Raw genomic sequence first — 15,358 nt, 5'->3', positions numbered from 1 at the left:
CCTCCCTGGCATTCCAGGTTTCCTCTCTGTGGCCAGGTGAACAGTGAGCAGCAGCGAGGTTGTGCTGAGGGCTCGACAGCACCCTTTGTAGGGGAAAGGACACCATCAAGCCCATCAAGATACCAGGGAGAACAGACAGTGCTGAGTCTTGATGCTGGTGCAGCAGGAACCTGTCGTAGGCCTGGCTAAGGATTCTAGCAGTGTTTGCGGCAAGGGCTCCTGTGAGCTCAGAGCAGGCCGCCATCATTCCACGGTCTCCTGCCGAGCTGGCAGTGATGGTGTTTTTATTTTGTGCATGCGTGTCTATGTCTTCTCTCCTGTTTACCATTTGCTTTTGGTCTTTCCTACCAAACAGCCGCAGTTCCGGAGTCCTGCCCCATAAACATTGAGGAATAGGTATGAGATCTACCAAACTATATGAATGAACACGCAACTCATTTTCTTTTGGGGTTCCTAACGTAAAGGACAGCTGTGCCTTCTCTTCAGTCTGTTACACTTAGATTGCCACCCTTGGAGGTAAAGAATATGGCTGACCCATGTCCCAACTCCAGTGCCCCAGGGTCTAGAGGTCTCCAAATTCCAGCCAGGTGTGAGAGATACCTAAGAATTTTCTGTTCTACTCACTTCTCTTTACCTGGGGTCTGCCTCCTCAGACTGTTATTAGAGCCTTAAGATGGATTATCACATCAGAACATTTCTGGAAAATAAGCAGCTTATACCACTGAATCCTCATGTTTCTACCAGGAGAGGGTTTCCTGTCTTGGGCTGGCCTAACCTGAGGCCAATCCCACACATTGTTGAACATACTCCCTCGAACAAGCCCATCCTCCACAGCTGGCTGGCCCTGCCCAGGACGAGCTGACGGTCCCATGGAGATGTTCAAGACACAGTGTGAGAAGTGGGTGGCAGTGCAGGCTGCTGGGGGAGCCCTTGGTGCCCACTGGGAGTGGTCTTGTGAAGGCATAGTGTGGGGGATTCTGCTCAGAGGTCCACGTGCCAGAGGAGGGGTGGCCTTCCTAACCCCTACAGTTCGGTCTTTGTGCTGAGCGTATAGGCAGCGGAGGCCCTGCCTTTCCTCCAGGGAGCTTCTACGCTGGATGAAGCCAGGTTGTGGGTGGGAGGGTGAGTAAGGGGAAGTGAGGATGGCTGGTATAAAGCCTGGGGCGCTGGCTGGTGAGTGCTTGCTGCCAGTCTCCTCGCACAGCACTCTCCCATATTTCCTCAGTTAGTAGTAAAGTGATCTGCCTGGGCTCATCCTGTCAGTAAGTACTGAGCCAGGAGTGGAGCCCAGCTGTTCCAGCGACAGCTTAGACGTCCGAGGAAGGGAACAGACTGAGTACTAATGGATTGGAGGCAAGGTACAAAGGAGAGAAGGGTCTAGCACAGGTGGCCCCTGCTCTGCATACAGGAGCCACAGCAGACTTGGGGGGATGATGAGGTGGTCAATGGATGACACCTGTGGGACCCCAGAATTCTTCAGCTAGTGTTGCCTGAGGTTGGAGGCACCAATGGACAGCAAACCTCATTAGGCTACTTGGGTAGAAAGAGGTGAACAGCAGGTGCGGGGACAGGGTGCTGCAGCCATGGCACTGCCCCTCCATGTCCTTGGCACCCTGCTGGGAAGCCAGTCACTTCCTGCCCTACCCTGGCTTCACAGCAAACACTGCATCCCTCTTCTTCCTGCCCTGAGGGAAAGCTCAGCTAGACCCAGTTTCTTTCTCTGTGTCCACCATAACGCAAGCCAACTTCAAAACAAGATACAGGAGTGGATCCTAGGGCAAGTTCTCAAAACAGGAAACATTCTGCGTGTCCCTGTCAGGGAGCCACAGTGGCCATTACAGACCCAGCCCAGTGGGCAGGAGCAGCTCTTGTACCAGACAGCACCCACTCCTCCCGTTGCTCTCGCACTGTGGCCCTGTACATGCACAGGAGTTTCAAGTAACACATCCTACTGGCTTCCACGCCGAGCTGCTGGGGACACCATAGGACCTGGCCAAAGGTCTGGCTACTCTAACCTCCCTTTCTCTTTTCTAGGCACCTGGCAGGCTGAGGACAACCTTGTCAGTCGTCGGAACACACAGCGCCGGCGCCTGTCATCCAGCAGCCTGGAGGATGCTGAGAACAGGCCCTGTGTGTGGGGTTCTTTGGCCGTCTGAGAGCCCCACCCCCCATACCAGAGCTCCCCTTCTGTCCCAGAATTCCATCCTGGCTTCCTGGGACCAATAGCCTCCTGGGCATCCGCAGCAGGACACATGGAGACTTATACTCATGTGGAAGCCAGATGTTGAGGTCATCCTGCTCCTCCTAGCCTCATCTCCTCCCATGACTATGATCCCTCCCCTCTCAGAAGGGACTGGAAGCTTGCTTTCTTCTGTGGGCTGAAGCCACTCAATGAACTGCATCTCAGGAGACCCTTTGCAGAGACTGTTTGGAATGTTCCCACTGTATCTTGATCTTCAGGTGGAGCCAAGGCCCACATGCTGGTTGTGTCTCAAGCATATTTCTCTCCTTAGAGTGTAGACCAAAATGACTTGGAGTCTTAGTGGATTGTTACACCTATCTGGCATTTTCTGGTTTCTGGGACCTCATAACCAATTTGAAACCTCCAATTTGAGGTGGGGTTGGGGAGTGACTCCTGTGAGAAAGGAAAGCAATATTGCACTATAAGTAGAGTTTCCCTCAAGGACAACAGAAAATGGTGGCAACCAAAAGGTTGGTTGAAGAAACAGTTGTTGCTTCTGGCAGGTAAACTAAACTCCCATGGCTCATGTGTCTGTCTGCTTAAGAAGGAGGCTGTGAATCTTATAATCCCCCCATTAAATGATCACTCTCAGGAGGATTTCTTAAGATCAGGTGCATTCATGAAGGCCTGGGCCTCCATCGTAAGGTGGCATTTCAGAAAACACATTTTTTACCACCTCTGTGTGCCAGACACCATCAAGAACTTTCATCACTATGGCCCTGTGAAATGTATTCTTACCCCTGTTTCCCCATGTCTACCCCTTTTTGTTAATAGTTGAAGAAATAAGCTGAGAGACGGGTGAACCAGTGATCCTCCAACTGGTGCCCAGGAGCCTCAAAGGAAGTGGTGGAAAGCACTGAGCTGGGGCCAGCAGTGGGCTGGGGGCCTGGGGGCCAGAGTGAGGGCCTTCATCCCTGGGAGCCTCCCCACTCCACATTTTCCTCCCCTGCCTATCAATTCTCCTGAGTCTGATAGGGGAAGAAGAGGTATTGCCTTCCATAGGTTCATTAGAGATTTAGAGATAGCACTCAAATCATGTGCCCACCCCACCTCAGTCTAGTGTAAGGCAAAGAAACAAAAGCCTGCAACAGCAAGGCTATGCCATAAGCTGTTGGTGTTCCTCTTCTCTCAACACTAGTGTTATGGATTCCATACAGCTCCTGGATAGGTGCTTTGTCAACTGGCTTTTGAAAAAGGTTATTCAGTGGAATACGGCTTTGGGAAGCAAAGTTGGATACAATAATTTGTGACGCTGAGTTGTGGAGCCTTAGCTATGCCCATCCTGGTGGCTTCTCTTAGTATTTGGAATTGTCACTCTAGAAGAACTTCTCAGGGCCTTTATCAAGGCCTCAAAGACAACCCAGTGCCCAGGGGATCTTTTGTACCTTCTATGTGGCTTCTTTGCACCGCCAGCCATATAGTGACCCTCACACTGCTTCATGGTTGTGGCTCTTGTTCTGCCTGGTCAGGGAGGAGGCCTGTTCAGACAGATGTGATGTGAGCCAAGCTGGAATCTAAGTTTCTGTGTTGAGTTCCCACGTCTACCCTTTCTGAAATCCTGCAGTGGACTCTGCTGGTTCAGGCCTCACTTCATGTCCTTCCTTTCCCCCAGCATTCTTTCAGCCCCTTTCATATTTAAGATCTGAGCAATAACCCCACTCCCTGACTTCCTTGAAGTTTGAGCCCCAGAAACACCAGGGAATGGGAGCTTCCCTTAGCCTGGGGTGGTGGCACACAAACACACCTCCTCTCTCAGCAGGTAGTATTCATGGTGTGGTGTTAGCTGAGATGAAGGAGGTGCAGGTAAACAGTAGCCACAGTGGCCAGGAACCCTAAGAGGAAGATGTGATTACCTTGACCCTTTCTGGGAGGTCTGTGTCCTCTCCCAGGAAGCAGCTCAGAAAAAGATTCTTCTCCACCTTGGTTCCATAACCAAGACATCTGCATTATAGAATTGCCCTTCAGTCCTTTTCCAGACACTTCCTATCCTGTCCCATTCCCCCCTACTTTGTTCTTATTTAGATCTTTGGCAAGTAGAAATATCCCATCCAAAGAGGCTGGTCCTCAGTCAGCCTGATCAGGAAACAGGGCAGCTGCCAACCCTACTGCCCCATCTGTCATCTGGACACAATTGTGTTGTAAACGTTTGACCCAGAGAGAATGGGTGGGGCCTGGCTTCTCACATGAGGGCACAGACTAGCTAGAGGTCTGTGATTCTGTGCCACACTCAGGTCTGAGCTCTCCCATGGCCTCCAGGTGGTGTGGTGATCCTGGGCCTCCTTGCAGAGCCTCTTTTCTTTCCCCTACCCAGTCCCATCTCACCAGAGTTCATGCCTATGCTGGGACATCTCTTGGGCAAAGACCCACAGACTTTAAGCCATCTTACCTGGAGAGAGTTAGTGTCCTGTCCACCTGATCTTGGCACACTTGTTGCTCACTTTGCTTTAGGATCTGCACACCTGATGTGAACAAGTGTGTGTGTACTGTTCTGTCATCTGTGCACCCCTCTCACTCCCTGGAGTTACACTCATGGGCACACTACAGTGGGGACATCAACAATGTAATATTTATGGATTGCTGCATGATTCTTAAAACTGAATAAAACTGTTTACAAGGGAAGGAGAGCTGTTGACTGTGCAGTTGGCTTGTTTGTGAAAGTTCCTGTCTTTCTTCAGCACCCTTTAATACTTTTACTCAAGAGAATGTAGAATTGGAAGAGTCAGAGGGGGGAGGGATGGACATGACCCCGGTTGGGAGTTGATGTGCCATCCCCTGGGCACAGGCTTCCCACTCCAGCTCTCCAGCTCCCAGGCAGAGGCCTGAGGAAGGAGCCCTCAGCCCCACCCTTGTCCTTAAACCGGAGAACTTCCAATACTGCAGCTCCTCAATTATTGAAGAGCAGGAAAGCTGGTGACAGGAGGGAGGCCAGGGCAAGGGAGGAGGGAGGGCCACAGTTCTGGTGTCCCTCTACCCTTAGTCCCTGACACTTGAAGGTTGATAACATTAATGGGGCAAATGACCCCGCTAGGACAATTTGGAAAGCCCGTGGCTTTTCTGAGTTTACCAGCCGGTTTTGCTTCCTCAGCTATCTGTAAAGGAGGGAGAACACTTCCACAGAAGCCTCTGGAAAGTTAGGGTTGGGGAGGCAGCTGCTTACCGAGAAACTGGATTACCCTAGCCGCCTTGGTGTGTCTGCGGTCGGTCCGTGCGGCCATTGCTGCGGACCGGAGAGTCAGACCAGCCCGCGGACACCAGAGCCGACAGTCAGGACCGGGATAGAGGGACAGGCCGCAGAAACGTGAGGAAGTGCCACTTGCAGCCCAAAGGAGAAGAAATGTGAAGGGGGAGCACAAGGTTCCCGAGTCTGAGCCCACTCTCAGCATTGCCCGCGCCCGGGGCCGCGTCCCTGGAGCCGTTGACGCCTCGGAGTAGCCAGGACAGGAAGTGGGCAGGGCGAGAAAACCGATCCTGGGGCGAACGGCTCTCCCGGGTGCCCGAGCCTAGGCGGCAGCACCGGGCCGCGCGCTTCTCCGAGTCCTGAGCGCGGCCCCCGGCGGTAATGCGAGGAGCTCGGCCGCAGTGGCGGGTAGGGGGCTAGGTGGCGCGGGAGAGGGATGCAAAAGGAGGGAGTTCGAAAAGAGTTGCCGCCAGAGGGAGTGGCAGGAGCCTGCAGTCACCTTGGAGACGTGCTGACCAGTAGCAGCAGCGAAAGCTGTTTATAGGGGCGGAGCGTCGCCATGGCAGCAGGAGAAGCCTTTGGAGCGGCTACTTAACGCCGGTCTCCCCGCCGCCGGCGCTGAGAGGCGCGGTCGGGCAGGGGGGCGACGAGAAGTGCTGGCGGGGCCCTCAGGCTGAGAGCAGAGGGTGGGGGGTAACTTCTTCCAGAACCTTCCTTTGGCCCAGGCTGCGCTCTGAGCCAGGTAAGGGACTGGGCGGGCCGCGGGAAGGGAGGGCTCCGGACCACCCTACTCTCCCATCCGTCCCGACGGAAGTGGTGAGCCCTGAAACTGACATCTTTGGAGTTTTGAGGTATCTCACTTCCCGCCTCCCAAAAATCTTTGTCCTGTTCTCTTCCTTCCCCGTGATTTTCCATCCTAATTTCTATTTAAAAAAATCAGACGACCTCCCTTGTTCCCCGCCTCGTCGTACTGCCCTCCCGGTTTCCCTCGCCCCTTTTCCATGTGTTGCAGGGTGGGAGTGTCTGATTTCCCGCTCTTGGGGTGAAGGGGATAGACTTGGATGCCCCTACCTGTTTCCCTATTTGGCTAATAAAGCCTCCTCTTCAACCTCGGAAGGGAAAAAAAGAGCGAGGCGGACTCTGCGGGTGTCGGACCTCAGGGCACTGCTTCTGTTTTCCCAGACCTTGGCACTAAAAGATCCTGCCAGCTGCGGGGACTATTTTACAAGAATTCTCCCTCCATACACAACCTCCCCAGGGGATGGGGAAGGAGTGCTTAGCCCCCACTGTGGTTCCTCCAGGCCCCACATTCGTATTCGGAGGAGGCAACCTCCGGGTCGCGGGATGGAAGCACTCATCCAGGAGGCTGTGTAACTGGAGCCGCGGGAGTCAGCGGCCGGAGAGCGTGGCGGGCCACCTGCGGCTCAACCCGTGGATGTTGACCGCCCCCGAGGAGAGTCCCCGCAGACATGGCGGAGAGCTGGCTACGCCTCTCGGGATCAGGGGCGGCAGAGGCGACGGGGCAGGAGGGCAGTCTGGAGGAGCCCCACTCCCTGGATGACAGCCTGACCAGCCTGCAGTGGCTGCAGGAATTCTCCATTCTCAACGCCAAGGCCCCCTCCCTGCCCCCGGGGGGCACCGACCCGCACAGCTACCACCAGGTGCCAGGGTCAGCCGCGCCAGGGTCCCCCCTGGCGGCGGACCCCGCCTGCCTGGGGCAGCCCCACACACCAGGCAAGCCCACATCTTCGTGCACATCGCGGAGCTCGCCCTCAGGGCTACAGGCTCCGCCCCCCGACGACGTGGACTATGCCACCAACCCGAATGTGAAGCCACCCTACTCGTATGCCACGCTCATCTGCATGGCCATGCAGGCCAGCAAGGCCACCAAGATAACCCTGTCGGCCATCTACAAATGGATCACGGACAACTTTTGCTACTTCCGCCATGCTGATCCCACCTGGCAGGTAGGGAAGCGTGAGTTGCACCCGCTTCCTTCCAGTTCCCTCCCTCTCTCCATTCTTGTGCAGACTGGATTCACTTCACTCAGATCCGCAGGTAGAATAGGCAGGCGCAGTGCAACCAGGACCCGAGAGAGGAAGGCCCTGGAGGAAGGACCTCCAGGGAGCCCAGTGCTTGGAAATGCCCCTTATTTGACTTCAGAGGAAGAAGAGGAAGGATGTTCAGAGGGCTTTAGTGGTGAGGATGCTGAGGTTCAAGGGCAAGCACTTGTCACTCATCCAAGAGGCTTGGCCCAAAGACCAGGGCTAGAGTTTGCTGTGAACACAGCTCCTACGGGTAGGTGATGGACTGAGGGACACATTTTTGTCACAAGTGCTAGAATTCCTAGACACTGCCCTACCCAAGGACATTTTGTAAGAACCTGAAGCTGGATTGCCCCCTGCCAAGCTCTGCATCCAGCCTAGTTGCCATTGGCTGGTGGTGGGGGATGGTGGCGAGCGCTGTGGGGTGTGAAGGCCTACTGTGTCTCAGCGGAGTGTGTATGCGGCCTTCCTAAAGCTGCTGTGCCAGCCCCCTTACTCCAGCCCCTCTCCACTTTCCTGCCTCCCTTCCTCCCCCTCTTTTCTGTCAACCTCCCTGGGGGGACAATTACCTCAGTCAGGTGCTTTCCACAGGGGCTCTGTCTCCAGCTCTGGATTCATGTTCCACATCTCAGAACCTGGCACAGAGCAGCCAAGGGGCCAGGCTGTCATGTAAACATCCTAGCCTTGCCAAGGGCTAGTACCTGCCCATTCGCCCTTTGTCCAGGCCCTTGATCCCTGTCCCCATCATGGGTGGGATAAAACTACACACCTATAAATGAACAGGGAAGGATGGTGATTTGAGTCAGGGCAGACATTGCCCTGGGAATCTTCTATCAACAGGATTAGGGGCTAGTTGGGGACAGAGGCCCTGAGGATACCCAGATCCCTCCTTGGTCACATACAGGCAGCAGGATGCATATCACAGTCCCAAGCTATTCTTCATTGGTTTGGGCTATGACTGGGGCAAATCCATCTGTAGCCTTGGTGAGAAAGCAAAGACCTCCACCCTGCCCCATGCCTGCAAAGCTCTGGCTGTGGGAAATGGGCCTCAGGAATGAGCACTATGCTCTTTGCTGGGTAATAATCAACTGAGACCAAACAGCCTAGGGTGGGAGGAAGGGACTATGGGGGCTCAGGGCCCAGACCAGCAGCTGGTCTGGTTCAACAAACAGGGAAAGTCATCAGATTCCAGCACACTTCATCCCTACACACACTCCTGTGCAGACACATGTGCAAGTGCACACACACACATACACCCTCGGTCTCCCAGTGCTCCCCACCCCAACCCACTTACTCACTTCACAAACAGGAAGGGCCAGCTGGGCCCAGGCAGAGGGAGATGGCTGGCTGTCCAGGCCCTGGGGGAGCTGAGGCATTTGGCCAGAGGCCGCAAGCAGTGGGGTATGGGAGGGAGAGCAGGACGGGTGGCACTGAGAGCCACCCTGTCTGTGGCTCAGCGCTCGGATGACTGGGCAGGGAGATATCCTGGCAACAGGGAACAAAAGCCCCCGACAGGACTCCTGGCTCCTCATGCCCTGTGGCTGGTGTCCCAGAGCTTCTGTCCCACCTCCCCCATCAGAGAGAAGTTGGTAGAAGGACAGGCAGAAACACTAGCACTACTAGAAACACTAGAAACACTACTGATCCTTCCTTACCACTCACCCAGTCCTCTGTCTCTCCTGTCTCCCTGTGCCCAGAATTCCATCCGCCACAACCTGTCCCTGAACAAATGCTTCATCAAAGTGCCTCGGGAGAAGGATGAGCCTGGCAAGGGGGGCTTCTGGCGCATCGACCCCCAGTATGCAGAGCGCCTGCTGAGCGGGGCCTTCAAGAAGCGGCGGCTGACCCCGGTCCACATCCACCCGGCCTTTGTCCACCAGGCTGCACAGAAGCCCAGCACCACCCCATGGGCTGGGCCACTGACCGTGAATACCGAGGCCCAGCAGCTGCTGCAGGAGTTTGAGGAGGCCACTGGGGAGGTGGGCTGGGGTGCAGGCGAGGGCAGGCTTGGGCATAAGCGCAAACAACCACTGCCCAAGAGGGTGGCCAAGGTCCTGAGGCCTCCCAGCTCCCTGCTGCTGACCCAGGAAGAGCAGGGTGAGCTGGAACCCCTCAAAGGCAACTTTGACTGGGAGGCAATCTTCGATGCTGGCGCTCTGGGTGGGGAGCTGGGCACTCTGGAGGCCCTGGAGCTGAGCCCGCCATTGAGCCCTGCCTCGCACGGGGACGTGGACCTCACTGTCCACGGCCGCCACGTTGACTGCCCTGCTACCTGGGGGCCTTCAGTGGAGCAGGCTGCTGACAGCCTGGACTTTGATGAGACCTTCCTGGCCACGTCCTTCCTGCAGCACCCCTGGGATGAGAGTGGCAGTAGCTGCCTGCCCCCAGAGCCCCTCTTTGAGGCTGGGGATGCCACTCTGGCTGCTGACCTGCAAGACTGGGCCAGTGTGGGCACCTTCTTGTAAGAGGCTTAGCCCTGCCCCACCTCCAAACCACACCCAAGTCAGGGCCCCGACTGTCCCCCAACACAGGCCCATGGAACCCTACTGCCCAGACAGGGGCTAGGCCAATTCTCCCAAGGCTGGCCCCATGAGGCCACACGTCCCCCAGCTCGGGCTGCCCTCAGATTCCAGCCCAGGAGGCTGAGAAATGGGGCTCAGGACCAGAATTGCTGCCTCCCCACCCAGCCCCCCATACACACAGTGTTTCATTGACCTTCATCTTCCCTGCCCTGGGGACTGCTAACAAGCTTTGCACTGTGAGAGCCGCGTCCTGGAGGGGCCCTGGCCAGGCCAGGAGCAGGACAGGGCCTGCCCCTGAACAACTCAGCTTCAAAGCTTCTTCCTTTCCCCACTTTCCTCCCCAGGTCTCTATCCAGAGAAAGTTCCCAAGTACAATGCTAATTAGGTGACAGCAAATTAACCCGCTGGAGGCCTCTTTCAACAAAACCTCCCCGGGGCTAGGGCAGACCGTAGACTGAGCACAGCTGAGAGCAGGGGACAGAGAGGAGACTGAAATGAGGTCCAGGTACCGTGTGGGGCAGGGAGATTGTCAAAGACCTATGGTATATTCTCCTGGTCCCATCTCTAAAGGGGAAGGAGGAGCAGAGGTCAGAAATCCCTAATAGTTGAGCTTGACTAGAGGCTGAGAGCAGCAAAGAGTTGGTGTTCTGGGGCAGGGGCAGCCATGCTGCAGTGAGGAGAGGGCAGACAGACTAACGTAGTGAGCGTAGCATATAGCTGTGGTTTAACAGGGAAGGATGCCCAGCTTGCTAGAACCGCTGGGACTTGGCAAGGGTGGGGATCACCCCATGCCCCAGCCTGCACTGGTGGGAGGGAGTGTCTTGTTCCACCCTCAGCACCCCAGGCTTGGTCCCGAACCATCCTCCTGCCCCGTGGGGCAATTTAACCTTTTTCATGGAAAGTTATTTACAATAAAAAGTTTTTGAAAAGAAAACTTTTAAAAACCTGAAAATGGACCTGCTGGCAATTTTCTTTGGGAAAAGGTCAGGGCAAGGCTTGGGGAGGGGCCATCTCTTTGATGCCAAGGAGGAATGGCTAGAATGAAGTTGGGGAGTCACCGAAGGCCTGAAGAGTGCCACCTGATGAACTCCACCACAACCTCTGGGTCCCCAGGGAGAGAGAATGAGGCAGCCCTCTGGGGATCCCCTTTGGCCTGGGCCTCAGTGCCTCCATCTGCACAATGGGGAGAGCTGCACCCACAGCCCCAGGAGTACAAAGAAAGGACACACAGTTCCCTCCCTGGCCGGGGAGACTCACAAAGAGAGCCTGCCCAGGGCTCCACTCAAGCATCCCCCACCATGAGGGCCTGCCTGGGCTTGCCTGCCCGAATCTATTGTCCCTGGCCTGGGCTAGTCTCCAGCACTTCCCTCCCTCAGCCCTCTCCTAGAGGTGACAGGGTGTGAGGTCAGAGGGCCCCGGCCACAGGGGCCCCACTTCCTACCTACCCTGACCTGTGTTCAGCCAGCTCGGGGCCTTCCCTCCCAGGCCCAGTGCAGGCTTATGCAGGAGGAAGGCCACCAGGGAGATCCTTGTGCCCAGATCCTATTTTCCTGCTACTCAAACTGGCAGCCATGCTCTGCAAGAAACTTAGCTTACCAGGGTTTTGATGGGGGAACTGAAGCACAGAAAATATGTATTTGAGCCTGACCAGGTGGTGGCGCAGTGGATAGAGCGTCGGACTGGGATGCGGAAGGACCCAGGTTCGAGACCCCGAGGTCGCCAGCTTGAGCGCAGGCTCATCTGGCTTGAGCAAAGAGTTCACCAGCTTGGACCCAAGGTCGCTGGCTCCAGCAGGGGGTTACTCGGTCTGCTGAAGGCCCACGGTCGGTCAAGGCACATGTGAGAAAGCAATCAATGAACAACTAAGAAGTCGCAACTCACAACGAGAAACTGATGATTGATGCTTCTCATCTCTCTCCGTTCCTGTCTGTCTGTCCCTGTCTATCTCTGCCTCTGTGAAAAAAAAAAAAAAAATTTCCTTCTTTAAAAAAAAAAAAAGAAAGAAAATATGTATTTGAGCGACACATAGTGGCACCTCTCAATCCTCCTACCCAGTTTCGTCTGAAACCCACCTCTCCACCCAACCACACAAGAACGCTCTGGGGGTGCACAGTTCCTCCCCCAGCACACACTGCACACACACATACTCACCCTGACACAAATGCCTGCACAGAGCGTGGACCCTTTCTCCCCCAAGCCCTTTTCTTTCCCTTTCCCTGAGATTGGCTCTAGGCCAGCCTGGCATTCCCCTAGCTAACTTGCTGCTTTCACTTGCTAATTATTCCAGATATTTCAGAAGGGCAAACACACTGCAGGACCAGGGCTTTGGGGCCATATTGAGCCAGAAGCCAGCCCACCCCCCTTTCACAGCATGCTGAGTAGTCTGCCTCCCTCTGCAATACCCCTCAACCCCAAGCAAATTCTCCCTCCCTCTCCTCCCATCCTAACTCTCTATTGGCCCCCAGCAGTAAGAGAATAAGGAAAGCTTCAGCCTTCTCCAGTGGCCCCCAGGATCAGCCTCCAGCCCCAGCCAAAAGAGGGCTAGAGCTAGGGTAGGGCCCCACCACACCCTCTGGCTTGGCCAGAGCTGGGGAAAGAGGTGCAAGGTCAGGGGCAGGCAGAACTGCCTTAGGAGGTGAGGAAAGGCTGAAGAAGCACAACATAGTGTCTGGCTCAGCCCTGGCTCCAGGGGAAATCACCAGGAGCTCCTGACAGTCCCTGTGCCTGCTTGGCCAGGCGGGGCCAGAGCCTCTGGGGCAGCAGCATTGTTTAAGGTTCCCCAGATGCTACTAAAGTGGAGAGGGGGCTTGGAAGGAAGGGGCTGGAGCACAGGTCGTTCCACGCCCTGAGCAGGAAGCATAGGAAGACAGAGTATGAGTTTCGAGCCTATTTCTCCTACTCATCTCTGCCTCAGTGGCTTTTTTGAAAATATCTTTATTTACCTCCTATTTATTTGTAGCTTTAATGTAATCCCAGTCAAAATATACTCCACAGCATTTGACAGTAAATTGAAGACATAATGCCTATTAGTCCAAACTAATATGTATTTGAGCAACACATAGTGGCACCTCTCAATCCTCTTACCCAGTTTAACCTTCATGCCACCATCATAATCAGGAAATTAACATTGACCTGGTAATCCCATCTAAATGCAGACCCCATTCAAATTTTGCAGATTGGCACTGGCTGGATGGCTCAGTTGGTTAGATCATTGTCCCAAATGCACAAAGGTTGCTGGTTCAATCCCCGGTCGGGGCACATACAGGAACAGATCAATGTTTCTGTCTCTCTCTCCCTGTCTCCCTTCCTCCCCCTAAAATCAATAAATTTAAAAAATTATTGTAAATAAAAATAAAAACTCATTTTGCAGTTTGTCCCACTGATGCTCCTCTCTGGTCTAGCACCGCCTCCAGAATCACAAGTTGCACTGAGGGGCCCTAACTCTTTTAAGCTGTGTGGCTTTGAGCCCATGACTCAAGCTCTATAACCAAGTTCCTCAGTTCCTATAATCCCCACCTTTGAGGTGAGAACCCCTTAAACTACTTCATTCTTGGGTTTGGGGACAGTCTTTCCCGAAGTAGAAGCCACCTTTTGTTCCCTAACTGGCTACCTTTGTCCCATCTTCCCTCCCTTACATATCCTCAGCCAGGAATGTGATGGAGGGAAGGACAGGAGCTTGGGCCCTTCCCTGCCCAGAGCACATCCTGTTCCACTGGACAGGCCACTGCAGGCTCCAGTGACTCCTGAGATGTCTGGAAGGCATCTGGCATTCCCTTCAGCCCCGCACTCCATACTGTCCCAGAGCAAAAGGCCAGGCACCTGTCGAGCTGCACTGAGGACAGGACTCCCTCTCCACCCCCACATGCACATGCACATGGGGACACAGGCTTTCAGAAGGAAGGGGGTAAGCTGGAGGGCAGGAAAGAAGGGGTGTGAGGGCAGGTGCAGGGAGAGGTGGTCAGGAGTCAGGTAAACTTGCATCCTGGGCTGAGGCCCAGAGGTAAACAGGTGTATTTGGACTCCCAGCAGGGGGGAGTGGGCAAGCCTGGGCCTGTTAGGGTGGAGATATGGAGAAGGGCCTGCATTAACAATAGGGTGAAGAGTGGCCCCATGTCCTGCTGACACATTCTTGTGTAATGATGAGGGGAAAACACAGGTGACAAGGGAGGGAAGGCACCCTGGATGGGGGGATATTGAGAGGCTCTACTGACCTGTATGAGCTGAGGAGGCACATGGAAGCCATTGGGGTCACCACCCTCCTGGGACACATGTGTCTGTCCCACTCCATGACTCCAGGTGGGACAGGGACAGTTAGAGCCACCACAATGGGCTTGCTGGGGCCTGAACTTTCCCTGTGTGCGTCAAGAGTGAGTAGGGACCAGCTGGAGGACACTGTCTCCCAGAAGCCAAGCAATCTGGGGGGGGGGAGTGCAGGGAGAGGAAGGGTGCACATTAACCAATGGGGGGGTGACAGGGCCAAGGTCTCGACACCTTGCCAGCCAGCTCCAGCATAGTACCTCACCCTACCTGAGGCTCACTCTGAGGAGGGCAGCCTGAGTCTGAGCCCCAGCTCCTCGTTCCACTGGAAGGAAGCAGTTCACTGAGCCCCTAGGAAAGTGAGAGTTCCAGGAACAGGGGAGGGCAGACTGCATATGCACAGCCCACCTGCCCGTGGCCCACGGGGCTCTTTGAAGCCACAGGATTGCCCACAGCCTTCCCAACTGTTTGCCCAGGGAATTAAGCTGAGCAGAGAGGCTGCCAAATATTGTTACCCCTGGCTCTACTACCCAGCAGCCCTGTCAGCAGCCCTGCCCCACTTTCAGCCTTACTCTGGGCACCGAGCACTGTCCCTAACCCTACATAAAATTCCAGTTTCCCCCAACTTAATTCAAGTGAACTGTGCTGGGCCAGGATAGGTGGGTGGGCTGGAGTGGCAGGGAAGGGTGACATACAGACCCTTCCCCAGGTTTCAGCTTAGAAGCTCTGGAGTCTACAGACTCCTGTGGGCCGAAAACCTGCCTGTCTTGCTCATTTCTACGCTTGCAGCAAGCACGGGGCCCAACTCCCGAATGAATGAATGAATGAATGAATGAATGAATGAATGAATGAATGAATGGGCTGGCTGGGCAGATGGATAAAAGGTAGACAAAGAGCCAAATAGCCTTGGCAAAATCTGATTGCAGACAGTAAGCATGCAGGGGTTCTCCAGCCAGTGGGACTGGGGAGGACCCTGAAGCCGCAGGGCTACAGAGTTGAGAAGAGAGCACCCAGGTCAGCAGCATCTTTGAGGAAGTCCCCATGCTGCCCTGCTCTGGGAACAAGTGAGCAGCTCCTGTGGCCCGTGAGTGTGGGTGTGGTAATAGCAGAGACA

The 15,358-nt window shown here is 55.0% G+C and overlaps 2 protein-coding genes and 1 long non-coding RNA gene across 8 annotated transcripts in view; 2 read left to right on the top strand and 1 right to left on the bottom strand.

Moving 5' to 3' along the window:
* Positions 1-4,866, top strand: part of RNF157 (ring finger protein 157) — a 95,168-nt gene extending 90,302 nt beyond the window's left edge. For 3 of the 4 annotated variants that reach the window (XM_066236625.1, XM_066236627.1, XM_066236629.1), the window contains one exon: positions 2,035-4,866. In XM_066236625.1, coding sequence (XP_066092722.1) covers positions 2,035-2,156 — 122 coding nt within the window. In that variant the 3' untranslated portion in view covers positions 2,157-4,866. Of the gene's footprint in view, positions 1-355; positions 397-2,034 lie in introns of all 4 variants that reach the window. The other variant, XM_066236628.1, reaches the window with a different exon arrangement.
* LOC136308843 (uncharacterized) lies at positions 3,428-5,857 on the bottom strand. The gene is made up of 2 exons (XR_010726181.1): positions 5,400-5,857; positions 3,428-3,720 (listed from the first exon to the last, which is right to left on the bottom strand). It is a non-coding gene; the product is annotated as an uncharacterized lncRNA (long non-coding RNA).
* Positions 5,858-6,033: 176 nt separating this feature from the next.
* Positions 6,034-10,931, top strand: FOXJ1 (forkhead box J1). Of its 3 annotated transcripts, none has more exons than XM_066237223.1 (3): positions 6,034-6,162; positions 6,722-7,387; positions 9,163-10,931. In XM_066237223.1, the coding sequence occupies exons 2-3, from the start codon at positions 6,890-6,892 to the stop codon at positions 9,928-9,930; spliced, it is 1,266 nt and encodes a 421-aa protein (XP_066093320.1). In that variant the 5' UTR covers positions 6,034-6,162; positions 6,722-6,889; the 3' UTR covers positions 9,931-10,931. The 3 variants fall into 3 exon arrangements, with proteins under 3 accessions (XP_066093320.1, XP_066093321.1, XP_066093322.1); XM_066237224.1 differs by having other exon boundaries at positions 6,071-6,162; positions 6,603-7,387; XM_066237225.1 differs by lacking the exon at positions 6,034-6,162 and adding an exon at positions 6,249-6,271.
* The last annotated feature ends 4,427 nt before the right edge of the window (positions 10,932-15,358 follow it).

The sequence above is a fragment of the Saccopteryx bilineata genome, chromosome 6 (assembly GCF_036850765.1).
Source record: "Saccopteryx bilineata isolate mSacBil1 chromosome 6, mSacBil1_pri_phased_curated, whole genome shotgun sequence".
NCBI classification, from domain to species: domain Eukaryota; kingdom Metazoa; phylum Chordata; class Mammalia; order Chiroptera; family Emballonuridae; genus Saccopteryx; species Saccopteryx bilineata.
The sequence above is the reverse complement of the archived record's forward strand: the minus strand, read 5'-3'. Positions and strand labels throughout refer to the sequence as shown.